Source organism: Astyanax mexicanus, chromosome 11 (genome assembly GCF_023375975.1).
Source record: "Astyanax mexicanus isolate ESR-SI-001 chromosome 11, AstMex3_surface, whole genome shotgun sequence".
Lineage (NCBI taxonomy): Eukaryota > Metazoa > Chordata > Actinopteri > Characiformes > Acestrorhamphidae > Astyanax > Astyanax mexicanus.
In genome coordinates, this window is record NC_064418.1 from 15,563,383 (window position 1) to 15,578,434 (window position 15,052).

The window sequence follows — 15,052 nt, forward strand, 5'->3', positions numbered from 1 at the left end:
GAGTTGAACATGATGTGTTACAGTTCAAAGTTTACTTGTCACATACATATTCATGCACAGTATATCTAAAAGTGAATCCCCAGTGAGCGACATTGCCAAGAAAAAACTGCCTCGGAGGAAAAAACCTTGGGAGGAACCAAATTAATTAAATAAAATAAATATCACAAGGCTTGCACTTCCATTAACAGAAGTTTAAACATCCACAATTAATTGATGAAAGGATGGCTGTATGTGTGCCGACTGTTTGCAGCAGCTTTGAATGGCTGGGCAGTAGTAGGAGAGGTAAAGGCATGTGTTCATTAGTAGTCAACATCCTGTTTCTCATCTTCTACCCCGAAAGAAGGTGGAGAAGTCGAGGAGAGGAGAAGGAGGGGATGGAGTGAAGAGCTGTAATTGGGGAAATGGGACATCTGACCCTTTTGATGTGATGTTAACTATCTATGAACTGAGCCAATCACATATGGAAGCCTTGTGTGCGATTTGTTTTTATTTTAATTAGTGATGACTGTTATGTAGTTAGTTCTACTGTTATGTATGTTTTGGATGTTTAAAAAGTTGTATTATTTCTGTGTTGCAAAGTCACAAGAGAACACTGGGTAGAAAGGACCTTTAATATTGAACTTTCCTTTAAAACTTTCCACTGATGAACATTGTAATATGAGCCAGAAGAAGGTGGACCCACTTTAGACACGCCTATGGTGACTTAAACAGACTTTACACAATGCATTTGTGTAATCTGGAGGACAAGTGTAATGGACATAACTCTCTGAATAGTCAACTTTCTGAAGGACAGGTTAAAGACTAGTGGACTGTGAATAGTGTGCAATGACAGCCAGGTAAGGTGGTACTTTTATTTTATACTATTTAAATAAAAACTAATTCCTGAAAAACTCTTAAATTCTGGTATATGAATAGGTTTGTATTTTCACACAGTCAAATGTTAATAGTTATTTCAGTTATTAATTCTAATATGCTGAGGATGAGACAATAAATGTGTAAAAATGCAATGTAATATCTCACCATAACTATATATCTGTATAGCATTTTCACTGTTGCCTAGATACGACTGTCCCTTAGGGAACAGGTTTAACTAGCTGTACTTAAGCAACTGAGCACATTATGGAGGTAGAAAAAACAGAGTGCTCTAATTGTGTAATATAAAATATATATATATATATATATATATATATTTTGGGACAAAAGTTTTCAGTTTAGGGCACTTCTGGGATAACTGTGACAACCAAGGGCCAAAGTCCAGCACAGTTTGCTGATTTAACCTGGCAATTAACAGGTAAGTTGAACAGGGTGTGTATCACAGTTCAAAGTTTACTTGTCATATACAGATTCATACACAGTATATCTAAAAGTCAACCCCCAGTGAGTGACATTGCCAAGAAAAAACTCCCTCAGATGAGTTTATTGCTATATTTATTGCAAAAAGGATTGCTAAAACTGTTAGCACTATGGTCCCTATGTGAGCAGCACGAGCACTCTTAGCAACACTGGCGCTATTAGCACTGATGGCTTCAGTCTCAAAATAAGCAGCACTTTTGGCACTTTTAGGAGTCAAAATATTAAGACCATTTTCATATTGTTTGTGAAGATAAACAGTGCAAGTATCACTTCTGGAATCTTAATAATGTCTTGTTTTAGGCAGTTTAAAAGGTGCTAATAGCAACACAATTTTCTCACAGTGTTGTGTGTTATGGTTTAAGTGTTGTATTTCATATTTGGAACATTCTAACTATGGTATAAACTTTGTTTCAACTTATTTTCATCATCATGTATAGTTTGGAATAAACAATTTACAAATTATTTCTCTAAGAAAGCATACACAAGTAAAGAAATTGCCACCACAAAACTTTGTTCAGCTCACAATGCACCACTCACTAACAGGTAGAACATCAACTTTTATTGCAGTAATATTTTACCCTGGGTATATCTACCTTAACTTAAGTAAGTGGCTGGTGAGCTTATACTGCAATACTGCTTTTGTCATTACTTTGACTAGTTGAATCAAGCTGTCAAAATAACTGCATTATGAAAACATTTAACCACATTTAGAAGTCCGTAAATGTCTTGCATTGGGTTATTTTTAGTTGTTAGATATATCATTAATTTAATGTTTTTTTTTCTGTCTTATAGGGTGAAGCTGCCATGGCTGACTACAATAATCATCACATTGAAACTTGGACAAAAGAGCATGTTCATGCCTGGCTTTGTGAAACTGTTAAAATTAAGCCGGAATATGCAGACATTTTTATAAAAGAGGAAGTATCAGGTGCAGATCTGGTATGCTATGAAAAGCAAGATCTGTTAGAAATGGGACTACAACATGGTCCAGCTGTTAGGATTATGAAACGGTTAACGGAACACCTATCTCGTCCTGAGAACACTCAGTCCTGCAAAGAAGAGACACAGCCGAAACAGACGAAGAGAGAAAATGAAGCTGTGTCCTGTGCAACAGAGATGCCTTCAAAAAGACACCAAACTCAGAGAGCAGAGAGATCCAATCAGGTATACATCTTTCAGTTGTGTACTTACATTACAGTTACATTTAAAATGTTTATTTTCCTTATTTTAGCATTAAGAAATAAATATTTTTTACATGCACTATGCTTATTTTTCTTCACATAATTTGAGTGAAGAATGTAAGAACACCTAAAATGTTGCCACTAGTGCTGGGTTTTAATACAATACCATACCTTGTACAATACCTCATCCTCTTAAACTTTTCATTTTTATCATCATTAACAGTGAATGCACTATAAAAAGTAAATTATATATACTCTAATATATATACTCTAAATATTAGCAGCATTTAGTAAAATACTTCAATGTGTAGTAGTCTGCTTAAACCCCATTTCTGGAAGAAAAAAACATAACGTAATATTATTACATAGGAGACATTAAGTTCTCCAGAAGGCATCTAAGACTCTAAGACTGAATGTAATAATTTTTGTTTTAATGATCATTTCATTTAATTAAGCACCAACCTAATGAAAGTTCATCTTCAGCCTTGCAGTCACACAGAGACTATTAGGATAATTACAGTAATTTCACAGCGCCGGTGTTACACCGTTTTCTGTGACCGTCGGGTTTTGTGACAATAGAGGGCACTACTTCACAGTTTCTGTTCACGAGCACGCTGCGTAGACTCGCTTTATTTTCTCCTTCTGCTGCTGTCGGGCGCCCCCTGCTGTTCGGTTGCAGAAAGCTGTGTAACCCCACCCATCCCCATAGGTTTCAATGGCAAAACAGACAACTTTCAATCACATTTTTTTCCAATATACTGTAATTCCACCCCCATTACTTAAATCTCTGCTTATATTGTCAATTTTTTTATATCCCCACAGAATTAGTTAGCTCTATTCAAAAAGGTGTGGTTATTGTAAAATGGCTGGGTTACACCTAACCGGGGTGGGACCATAGACTGTGTATAACTCTGTCGAAGCAGGCCTCAGGGGCGGAGTTATTTAAATGAGTAGGCTGTCTCTCCACAGTCTTTCTCCCTCCTCTGGTCTCTACTGCACAGACTCAGGATTTCAGGGTTTCAGGATCATGGCGGAAGATTTTGGATTTTGGCATTGAATGAATGGGAACAGCGACACGGCATCCATCTTTTTTACAGTCTCTGTAATAACCTAACTTAGCTAGCTAATGCTAACTAACACACATAATAACTTAGCTAACTTGGCTAGCTAACGCTAACACATGCCCTACAGCTGTTAAACAACACACAAAGTGTCCTTGTCTGATCCGGGGGTAAAATAAGCAGGAAAAGATCTCAATATCTTGATTATTAACTTTTTGTTTATTTTCAGTCAAATACAGAAATAAAAAAGAGGCAGTCTCCCTCCTGCAGTAGCACAGCAGAAAATACACTGAAGACCAGGCAAGCTGCGTCTGCTGTGAAATTACCGTAATTACCCTAACAGTGTGCACTAAAAGTCTCTGTGAGACTGCAAGGCTGAAGATGAACTTTTATAAGGTTGATGCTTAATGTTAAAGCAATGATTATTAAAACAAATATTATTACAGTCTAACAGTCATTCTTAGAGTCTTACATGCCTTCTGGAGAACATTAATTTATGTCTCCTATGTAATAATATTACGTTATAATGTTTTTTCTTCTAAAAACAGGGGTTAAGCAGACTAATACACACTGTAGTATTTTACTAAATGCTGCTAATATTTGGAAGATGTTGAGGATAATAAGGTAACTATGGTTACTACTACTACTACAAATGGTGTCACTGGCTTCATTCAAATATGCCTTTAATATCACCATCAAATAATTTTAATAATTGTTTGAGTACATAGTTCCTAGGTGGCATGTAAGGGTTTTCAGTAGTTAATGTTGATTTGAGCATTATGAATAGTTGCTAAAAATGAGTCTCAGTAATTAATGTGAATGTTTATAGTGAACTACTATAATCATTAGTTCAGTACTATCTACTGGGTAATTACTCAGTACTTCCTGGTAGTTAATAGAAGAGATTTAGGTGTTAATGCAGCACTATTAATTAGTTACTGCTTAGTTACCTATTAACTATGGAACAGTATTATAAAGTGTTACCTGCATTTCCTTTTACAAACCTTAATTATTAAAAGGCAGAAAAAGCTGCTTATAAGCCACAAAGAGACTACAGAGCCACAGAGTTATGAGACTAATGTAATGCTAGTGCAGCTTCATTACTTTACTCTGCCAGCAGTGCACTGAGATTAATGAGTAAATACAATCCAGGTCAGAATTATGCTCCCTATTCTTCCATTCTACCTTGTGGTGCAAATGATCACTTGTGTACTTTAGTATGAGTTGAAGGGAAAGTCAACGTTGGTGAGGGATTTGATCATTTAGTTTTTTATGTTGAAAACTAAATTAAAATGAGTGATTATTATAATATCTTATATATAAATGTTTTGCTAACATGTTTCCTTCTGTCCATGCAGATGGCAAGTAAAGTATTTACAATACTTCTTGAATGTCTTGAGGAGCTCACAGAAGAACACTTCAAAAAGTTCAAAAGATTCCTACAGCAGCCTTTACTAAGTGAATGCAGTGCAGTTCCTGAAAGTCAATTAGAGACAAAAGGAAAAAGAATGGACATTGCTGACTTAATATTAGAATATCATGGGCAGGAAAATGGCCTAAAAATCACCCACTGTATACTGAAGAAGATTCCACGGAATGATCTTGTGCAAATCTTCACCGAAAAAGTTGGTAAGAATGATCAAGAAATACATTTTTTCCATTTTAAAAACAGTAAATCATTACAATTTGATGCAGTGTTTTTTATATTTACTTTCTGAATTTTATTCATCGCATGTACTGATGTTGAACTTATGACTTACTATATTACCAATACTTTTTCTTAAAAATGCATTTGGCCAAAACAACCACAATAGCTGAGCAAATTATGGAGGTAGAAAAAACAGAGTGCTCTAATTGTGTAATATAATGTTAATGCTGCTCCAGCAAGCCGATAATACTCATCTCTGAGCAAGGGAATAGTGGTTAGCAGCTAATGCTACTCCAGCCCCAGTGCTGGAGAACTAAACTGAAACTCCCGTATAAAGCTGCATTCAGCAGAGTGGCTTTACTGCTCCTTATAACTTGGTAAAATTCATACATAAGACGCACTGGATTAAATGGCCTACTGATTTTTGGGAAAATTAAAGGATTTTAAGTACGCCTTATAGTGTGAAAATACGGTAATTGCAAACAGTATAAACCCAAGATACTTCATGTGTATCTGGTAAACTTGTAAACAGTTCAGTATTATTCAACCCCCACTTCAGTAAAGTGTTTCAGCAAGTTTAACATTTATGTATCTTGTTTACAATCGGCTTAAATAACGACTTGTATTATAGACAAATGCAACTTTAATTACAATAATATCTTTGTGTCCTTTTTGTGATTTCCTCATTGCCAAAATTATTCAACTCCATAAAGATTATCATCATTTTGAACACAACACAACAGTGTATATTCTAAATATTTGTCATATCCTTAAAAGATGCTTGTCTTTATCATATCTTTATGGAGTGGTGAACGGTAAGGTATGCTAAAGGCAAAGGCCAAGCCAATTAAATGTAAGACAAAATTAAGTCAGACAAAACAATTTATGCCAAGCTTCGGAAGAAGAGAAGGCTGTTCATAACATAAAAGTTATAGGGCTGAAGTATACAGCACCTACCCTTTAATTTGTAAACATTTAATTTATTTATACATTTTGTTTTTACAACCACTCTTAAGGGTGTAGGTCCTGTTTTCACCTGCGCTTCCCTGTGGTGTAGAGCACTTGGCTGGTAATCCACCAATCATCCTCTCCTGCAGTGGCAAGTTGCTTTTTTGTGGGAAAGAATAACAGGGGCCTTCATTTATTTACTGACTATCTGAGCCTTAATCAACAGCAAATACCACCACTGAATTTGAGGCACTGTAGCAGGCCACTATTTTTTATCAAACTGGATCTGCCCAGTAACTACAACTTATTCAATAGGCAACCCCCCCAAATCGTAAGTTCTAGGTGATGCCTTTCGGTCTTATGAACGTCCCTGTTTTTTTCCAGCACTATTGAGAGAATCCCTTGGTCACTTCCTGTATGTCTACCTCAATAACTTATTATTTACAGCCAATCCCTCAAGGAGCATATTGGGTATCCCAATATGAGCATATCCCAGGGCATTCCACCCTTTGGGTGCCAGTTTGGTTTCCTGTCGTACATTTGCTGAACAATAATAGGAGGTGGGATACCTGCTGCAGAAAATTGGTGTTGCAGTGCTGAAAGGCATGGCAGAAGGCCCATGCATCTCTTTTGACCACAACCAAGACCAGAAAACATGTGGCTGAAAAGAGACATAGTGTTCTGACTTTTCACCCATTGCATTTTCTATACTGTCCCAACTCTTTTTGATTTGTGGTTGTATTTGTGTATTTATATTTTTAGACCAACTACAAATATCAACACCAGACTTAAAAACAGAGGTGAAAGTCGAGACAGACCACGGGGAGAAGCTGAAGAATCTGCTGACATGTGGAGCATCAACGCTGGGTCACTACAGCTATTTCATCCTTGTAATGAACAAAGCTGATCCTGAACAACTTGAACACCTCCAGTTTCTTTGCAATCTGGACTTATTTTGTGTCCTGGACTTTGATCCAAATTCTAACACTAATGGTGCATGTAAGCTGTACACAGAATTCTGCCATGCAAACCTCCATTTTCCAGCATATTTCCAGAGTGAACCAAGTGCGGTAGTTAAAAAACTGAACCTGTACAACCAAACCAGTTGGGTGTTTTGCAATGGAAGGCTTGACCTTGACTCAAGACATCTAGACTACCAAACCTGGCTGAAAGAGACTCACAGGGAAATAGAACAGATGGTTTCATTTATGTTTAAACCTGAAGTCCTTCCTAGTAGGAAATGTCTAGTCATATTCCTTCTGCTTTCTTCTGTAGAGTCAGAAAAAGATCCAATATTTGACACATTCATGACATTTCACAGGCAGTGTGGAGGGGAAGAGAACATCATTCATATTTGTAACAATGAGCACACCTTTGACAAATGGCAAAGTCTCATTCAAAACAAATATGAGTTTGACATTGAAAAGAAGTCAGTTTATTATCTAGATTTGAGCCAGGTTTATGGAAAAATAGTAAAACTGGCACCACAGTCTCATCCCCTTGCAAGGTTGCTGCCATCAGCTGGCTGTAGTTCTGTCATTCTTAAAAAGAAAGATGAACAGAGAATGAATACATTGGAAATACTTTGTGAAAATGAATATGAGGGGGCTTATGATGAGGACAGCCCTGGATTTCATAATTTAAAACTTAAGGATGAGGAAGAATTCTACAGAGGTGGAGAAGTCAAATGGCTCAACTTCTACATCTCTGAGAAACAAAAAGCAAAGCCATTCATCAAACGAGACAAATACGAAGCTGTTAGGACAATGGTAACATCTCAAATTAAGATGGCCAAAAACACATGTGTCCTGGTGAATCTTTTTCATCACCCTGGTTGTGGAGGTACAACATTAGCAAAGCATGTGATGTGGGAACTTCGAAAGGATCTAAGATGTGCAGTTCTGAGTGACATCTCTGCAAATGAGCATGTGGCCTCACAAGTAATGGACCTGATGAAATATGGAAAAAGTGATGCATCTCTTCAAACACCAGCTCTTCTGTTGGTTGATAATTCCAAAGATACAGAAGCTGCAGAAAAGCTAAGAAATTGCATTCGTAGAAAAATTGACAAGAACTGCTTGGTCAAAAAGGAAAAGAGCTTCAGCTCACCGGTTATCATTTTAAACTGTGCTCGCACTCATCTACCAAAAGAACAGTACACACACTGTGAAACAGATAGTCAGTACATAACAGCAGAATTAACAAAGAAAGAGCAAGATGACTTTGAAGAAAAGCTGCAAGAGCTGAAAGAAAATCATAAAAGACCTGAAAACTTCTACAGTTTCATGATCATGAAATCAAACTTTGACAAGAAGTATGTTAAAAACATTGTCTCCAATATTTTGAAAGATCTAGACATGCAGACCAAACAAGCAAAGCTCCTCTCCATCATGGCACTGTTAAACTCATACATCCCTGAATCACATATCTCTCAGTCAGTCTGTGAAGACTTTCTTGGGATGCAACCATTCCTATGGGGAAAAGAGACTGTCATAGAACGAATGGAACCTTACTCAAATTTGCTAATTGAGTGTAGGGGTGGTTCCTATGGGGAATACTCAGCTATCCGTATCCTACATTACGACATAGCTTGTGCATGTCTTGACGAACTAGATTTGACATACAACATAAAGATGAGTGACATTACATTGGACCTGCTGCACTGTGATCTGTTTTTCAAAACAGGGATTGGAAAAGATGATTTAATACTTTTCATTCAGCGAATGCTGATTGAAAGGCAACGCAATGTGGAGCATGAGAGAGAGACTCAGTTCTCTCTATTAATTGAAAAAATCCATACAGATGAGGGACAACAAAAAGTTCAAGAAATCTTCATGAAAGCTTCCACCAGATATGAGACCATGGCTTCCATCCCCCAAGCCTTGGCACGATACCTGTACCTTTATGAAAAGGATTTCCTTCAAGCACTTGATTGGGCAGAAAATGCAACAAAAATCACTGAAAACTCTTTCACTGTTGATACAATAGGACAGATCCACAAAAACTATTTAAAGTACCAAATTGAACAAGAGAAGGAACAAGAAATGTCTTGCAGTCCAGACCGTCTTGATTCATACATTGAGCTTGCTAAAAAGGCAACCAATGCTTTTCAAAGAGCCCAGAAACTGGCAAAGACTGAAAATGAGCCATATGAAGATTGCCATGTTACAAAAGACACCTACAACAAATCTGCAGACATGGGGGTAATAGAAATAGCACTTATCATCTTTGATATAATTAGCAAGCTCCAATTTTTTGATGTAAAAGATCCAAAATGGCAACTGCAGAGCTTCCTCAAAGGCAGCATTTCTATTAGTAATGTTGATTTTGAGGATAATGTGGTGAATCAGAAATATGCAGACATCCTAAAGAAACATGAATATTTCATTCATGGGTTAAAACAACAAGCAAAGACTAGCTTTGAATTCTTTGAGCGATACTTTATTTACTTGAAGAGCAGAAAATTTGAAGAGGAATCAGGCCATAGATTTAGAAGAAAGTTATCAAAACACTTCAAGAAGTATATTTCTTTTTTCACCATAGAAGATGAACTGGCACAAAACCTTTCTACAAGATTTCTACAAGAAAGCATGGACATTGAGGATCGAAAAATGTTTCTTGAAGAACAGAAAGCGGACACCTTTGCTGGGCTGCTCCAGCACTTGGAGGACAGAAGTGGAGAAACCATGGAGAAAATAACAGAATGTTATACATTTTTGATTGAGCACTCAAAGTCGAGACATCCAAAAATCATAACAAACCTAATTTTGGCCAACCTAATCCTGCACCTCTTAAACCCCAAATCAAAACGCATACTGCAGGAAAGAGATCTCATTCACCTTTTGAGACAAGCAATGCTAGAAATACGAGCACAGCATCCATTTCCAGAGCCGTACTACCTGGCATTACTCTTACTTTGGCCCAGTTCTTCAACAACTGAAATTGATGAAAATATTGTGATCTATATCAAGGCCATACGCAGTTCCTCACGTCATCAACTGCCCAATTCATTGCGCAGGAGAGGTGCTATTTCTCATATCTTCCTGGGCAAAAAGCCTGGACTGGAAAGGCTTGTTCCTAAAGCCAAGCTGTACTACACAAATGACCCAAAGGAAAGCAACAGGCTCTGGCAGAGTGGGGACATCTTTGCTCAGAAAGATATCAAAGACCGCCTGCTCCGCGTCCATGGAATTGTTGAGCAAGGGGAAGTTTACATTGAGTACGGTAAACTCAAAATCCCAGTGCACCCAGCCTTCATTGATGCAGTGAGGACTGGATTCAGTACAGAAAAGGTGACCTTCTACTTGGGTTTTGCCATGACAGGCCCACTTGCCTATGATATTCAGTATGAAAATTAAAAGAGCTCAGCAAAGCAACATGAGTTAGGAACATTAAGCAGTATCCCACCATGAATAATTGGGAGTCAATAAAAAGCTGTTTAGATGCAAAATGAAACATTCAAAAATAACATAATTATTGTGTGGAAAATGAAATGACGAATATGAAAAACAAATAAACTAGATATAAAACAGTACAATAAGAATAAGAATTTGTGAAAAGAAGAAACTTTTCATCAGTTAGAATACAACAGAATGGAAAAACCTCTATGCACAGATATGACAATTTGAAGTATAAAGTGTAGATCAAAATGCAAAACATAGGAAAAATATCTACAAGATGTCAGTTTTGGGTCAAAGCAGAGTTTACTGCATAACTTGCATGAGTGGCCTACCTTGTTGTGAGCATTTATATAGGATGAGTCAGAAGTCACAGGACACCCTTTTATTTCTGAAACAAAATATGGTGGCTTCAAGAGGCGACCATGTTCTGGACATACCCCATTACTTGTTGGGGTGTTCAAATGTATAATTAAAAATGTAAAATAATGTCACTTTAACATTTAGTTTAACCGCAGAGGCAGAAATGTGTAGGCAGGAGAACAAATCTCATGTGTAATATAAGTGTAATAAATGTAAGCATAATCTTCAGACTTGAACATGTGGAATCATGCAAGTTTTTCATTCACCTGTACATTTGTACTTATATTATGTGACAATATATGTGAATGTGATATCAATGAACTATGAAAATGAAGAAATTTTGTGTTCCTTGTTTTTTTTTGTTTTGTTTTTCTGTTGGCAATCTGTTGTATATGATGTTAGAATTAGTATGACTTTTTTACGTTCTTTGACAGAAATTAATGTAATTTTTGTTTTGTACTGTGACAGAGAGAAAACAAAGAATTTCTATATATGTTGTATATATAGTATATTTTATATTGAAGTATATTATTATGTATTATTATTATTATGTATTTTTAATGGTAAATAATACAATGTATGGCACACATGGACACAAAAGACCTGCCTTGTTGATTCACAAGGCTGATGTACAGTTTAATATTATGTAACCTGTGGGTGTGTAGCTCAGATCCTGAAGAGTCCTAGTTATTGTTGCAACGATATGTGATTTTCACGGTTTGATAACCATGTTTAAAATAAAACAGTTTTGTGGTATCATGGGATATGGTCTTTCATAATTTTCTAGTTGTTATTGCTCTTCTTATTATCAAACATTAACATTAAATACAATTATACATTTAATTCTCTAATGGTAGCATTTTTACCAATACAGGTATTAAGCAGAAGTACATGGTATTATATACATATACCTAACAATGGTATACTGCTGTAACTGTAGTCTTAATGCAAAACAGTTTGGTGATCAGCAACAATCACAGCTAACTCACCTCCAGATTTACTTAAAAAAAATGACTGCTTGAAAGTAAGTCTATCAAGTAGTCTAGATGTAGTCATCAGCTTTAAATTTACTGAAAAGTTAATAGTCTTAGTTCTTTTAAGCCGTATAAAAAAACACACACAATTACAAATAAAATATATTATACAATTATGATATATTTATACAGCACCCATAATTATTGACACCCCTGGTTAAGCAGTATTCTTTGTCTTCTAATAAATATTTTAATTCTTCTTTAATAATATAGGACAACAATGCAATCTAAGCTTTATTTCAAGTGCCTTTATTTGGTGGGGAAAAAAATCACACATTAAGAAATAAATATTCTAAATAAAATCATGTGTGACATAATTATTGGCACCCCTGATGTGCCTTTGTGTGTACTTTGTAGAACCTCCTTTTGCCAAAAAGACTTAATCTTCTCCCATAACTTTTCACAAGGTGGGAGAATACAGAAAGAGGGATCTTCCACCAATCCTCTTTACACAACCTCTCTAAAATCATCCTGGGTCTTCTCCTATGCTCTCTCCTCTTCAACTCACCCCACAGGTTTTCTTTTTGGTTGAGGTCTGGGGACTGAGATGGCCTTGAGAGGAGCTTTTGTGCCTTGTGAGCCATTTTTGAGTAGATTTGGCCATATGTTTAGGGTCATTATCTTGCTGAAAGACCCAGTTTTAACCCATCTTCAGCTTTAAGGCAGAGGCCACCAAATTTATACTCAAAATGTCCTGATATTTCTAAGAGTTCATGATCCCTTGATTCTTTTCAAGGTTTCCAAGTCCTTTGGAGGAGAAACAGGCTCACAGCATACTCTACATACTCATCCTTAGTGTTACACTTATTATTATATCAAAAAAGGCTTTCTCCGTGCAGCATGCCTCCTATCAGCTTGTTGTAAATAGCGCCTGATGGTTGTTTGGGAGACCTCGTAACCCCAAAATGCTACCATTTGATTCAGTTCTCTTACAGTGAGCTTTGGAGAACTTTATACTTCTCTTACCATCCTTCTCACTGTGCCTGGTGGCAAGATACACTTGCGTCCTCTTCCAGGCTTGTTTGTCACTGTTCCAGATGTTTTAAACTGTTCGATGCTTGCTCTAATTGTAGATAAGGGCATCTGCAGGTGAGTGGCTATTTTCTTGTAGCCATTGCCTGATTTATGGTTGACATCTGTCTTGTTTGAATAGTGTGTTCTCTTGTCTTTCCCATGTTTAAGAGTGAGTAAGTGAAATAGGCCTCTGTATAACACCATATTTATTTCCCCGGGGAAACAGGAAGTGATGAATGACTAATTAAAGGTTCCTAGACACTTTATAAACTACAGTAAAAATTACATAAATAGTTTAAATACATTTATTTACAAGAAATTGTTAAGGGTGCCAAAAATTGTGGAACAGATCATTTTATGAAAAATAATGATTTCTAATTATTTTTCATAAATGACCTGGTTGCTTTTTTCTATTTTTCTAGAGTGAGATTATGCTTCTGCATTAAAATGTAATTTATTTTAAGGCTTTAAACACATTTTAAAATGGGAAGGCAACATATTCTTCCACTAGATGTCAGTAGAGCATCAAACACTTCCTGATACCAGTAGCCTATGTAGTATGCGATCTCTGTTTATTCTGACTCATAACATACTGATTTAGACAGATAAAGTATTAGAACATTATATCATTAAGAACAATCACATCTGACTCACCTCCACTGTCTGTAAATCTACACAGTACATTTGCCAAAGTTATATCAACACAGTTTGTGTTGTCATTTTAAAATAAAATGGTGTTTACCAGTGTTAACACTGACAAAGTACAGTGGTAAATTTGCTATGCAACGTTTGTCTAGGTAAATTCAATGTTTAAAACCCATCAGCTTTGAATTTACTGGAAAGTTCTTAGTCTTAGTTCTTTCTGGATCTTTCAGGACAGACTATTTCAGTAGTATAAAACACACAAATGCTGAGGCACAACAACAGCTAAGACTAGAAACGTACTTGATGTTTGGTTATGTATTTGCTTAGACAACCAGCTTTGTAGTAAACATAAAGGTTCACATACTTACTTATGTGTTACTGGAGGCTTCCACATTCAGGTGTCTGACGACTGCTAGACAAAACTTTAATCGTTTCTCGGCCATTTTCTTCCCTGCGATGTAGCATTCTTGGATTTGTTTCTATTTTAATTTAAACGTTTTAAAATCGACTTTTAAAACAATGCTGATTTCTCCTGAAAATCTAATTCTTAGCAAGTGAAATTACCCAATAAAAAAAAAAAACATTATTTCTTGTTATAAGAATTTTTGTGTTACCAAGCATCATAAGCGTAAGATCATTTTGCTTAATTTAGGAATACCAACCTCAATTGGTCTTACTTATAATTTTTACCTCATTTTAAGTAATTTGAACTCAAAGTAAGCACCAGTTAAGCTAAAATTGGGATTTTTACTTGATTCAAGTTGTACTTCAAGGATTTAGAGACTTTCAGGTGCTTGTTTTAAAAATTCTTACTAAGAAAAAAACTGCTAACCCAATTTGCAGATTTTTTTGCCTAAGCGTATCTGAATTTTTACATATTTTTTTAGAGAATAGAAAAATAAGGTAAACATTTAGGTAAAATATGGTGAGCGCCTGAGCACCAGATACTAAGTGGTGAAAAACAGATACTATGTGGTGAGCACCACATATTAATTAGTGAGCACCAGATTCTACGTGGTGAGCACCACATACTAAGTACCTAAGCACCTTGCGTACACATCCCAATACTTTCTTAAGGATGTGCACAACCATTGATCCAAACAGATGGAAAATACGCAAGGCAGCCAACATGCACACAGGGACGCATAGATATCAGCAATCATATATCGACCCTGAGTGACAAAGAAGACCACAAGTTCCCCATATGCCAAGTTCAGTTGCTAATCTTTAAGAGACTATGGCTGCAGTTAACACTGTATATATATATATATATATATATATATATATATATATATATATATATATATATATATATATATAAGCTACACTACAAAAAACTAAACCTTAGCAACTAAATCTTACCTAAAGTTTCTAAATTTAAGGCAATAAATCTTATATTCTTCTCTGA

At 36.0% G+C, this 15,052-nt stretch overlaps 1 protein-coding gene across 1 annotated transcript; it reads left to right on the forward strand.

Moving 5' to 3' along the window:
* Positions 1-221: 221 nt before the first annotated feature.
* On the forward strand, positions 222-11,719 carry LOC111196198 (sterile alpha motif domain-containing protein 9-like). Its single transcript, XM_049484819.1, has 4 exons — positions 222-227; positions 2,146-2,517; positions 4,954-5,224; positions 6,954-11,719. Exons 1-4 carry the CDS (start codon positions 222-224, stop codon positions 10,547-10,549), a joined length of 4,245 nt encoding a protein of 1,414 aa, XP_049340776.1. The 3' UTR covers positions 10,550-11,719.
* Positions 11,720-15,052: the final 3,333 nt, after the last annotated feature.

Excerpts from the sequence above, each read along its gene's own strand:
- LOC111196198 (XM_049484819.1), top strand. Across the intron at positions 2,518-4,953 it reads GAGCAGAGAGATCCAATCAG|ATGGCAAGTAAAGTATTTAC; the intron begins GTATACATCTTT and ends CTGTCCATGCAG. Across the intron at positions 5,225-6,953 it reads AATCTTCACCGAAAAAGTTG|ACCAACTACAAATATCAACA; the intron begins GTAAGAATGATC and ends TTATATTTTTAG.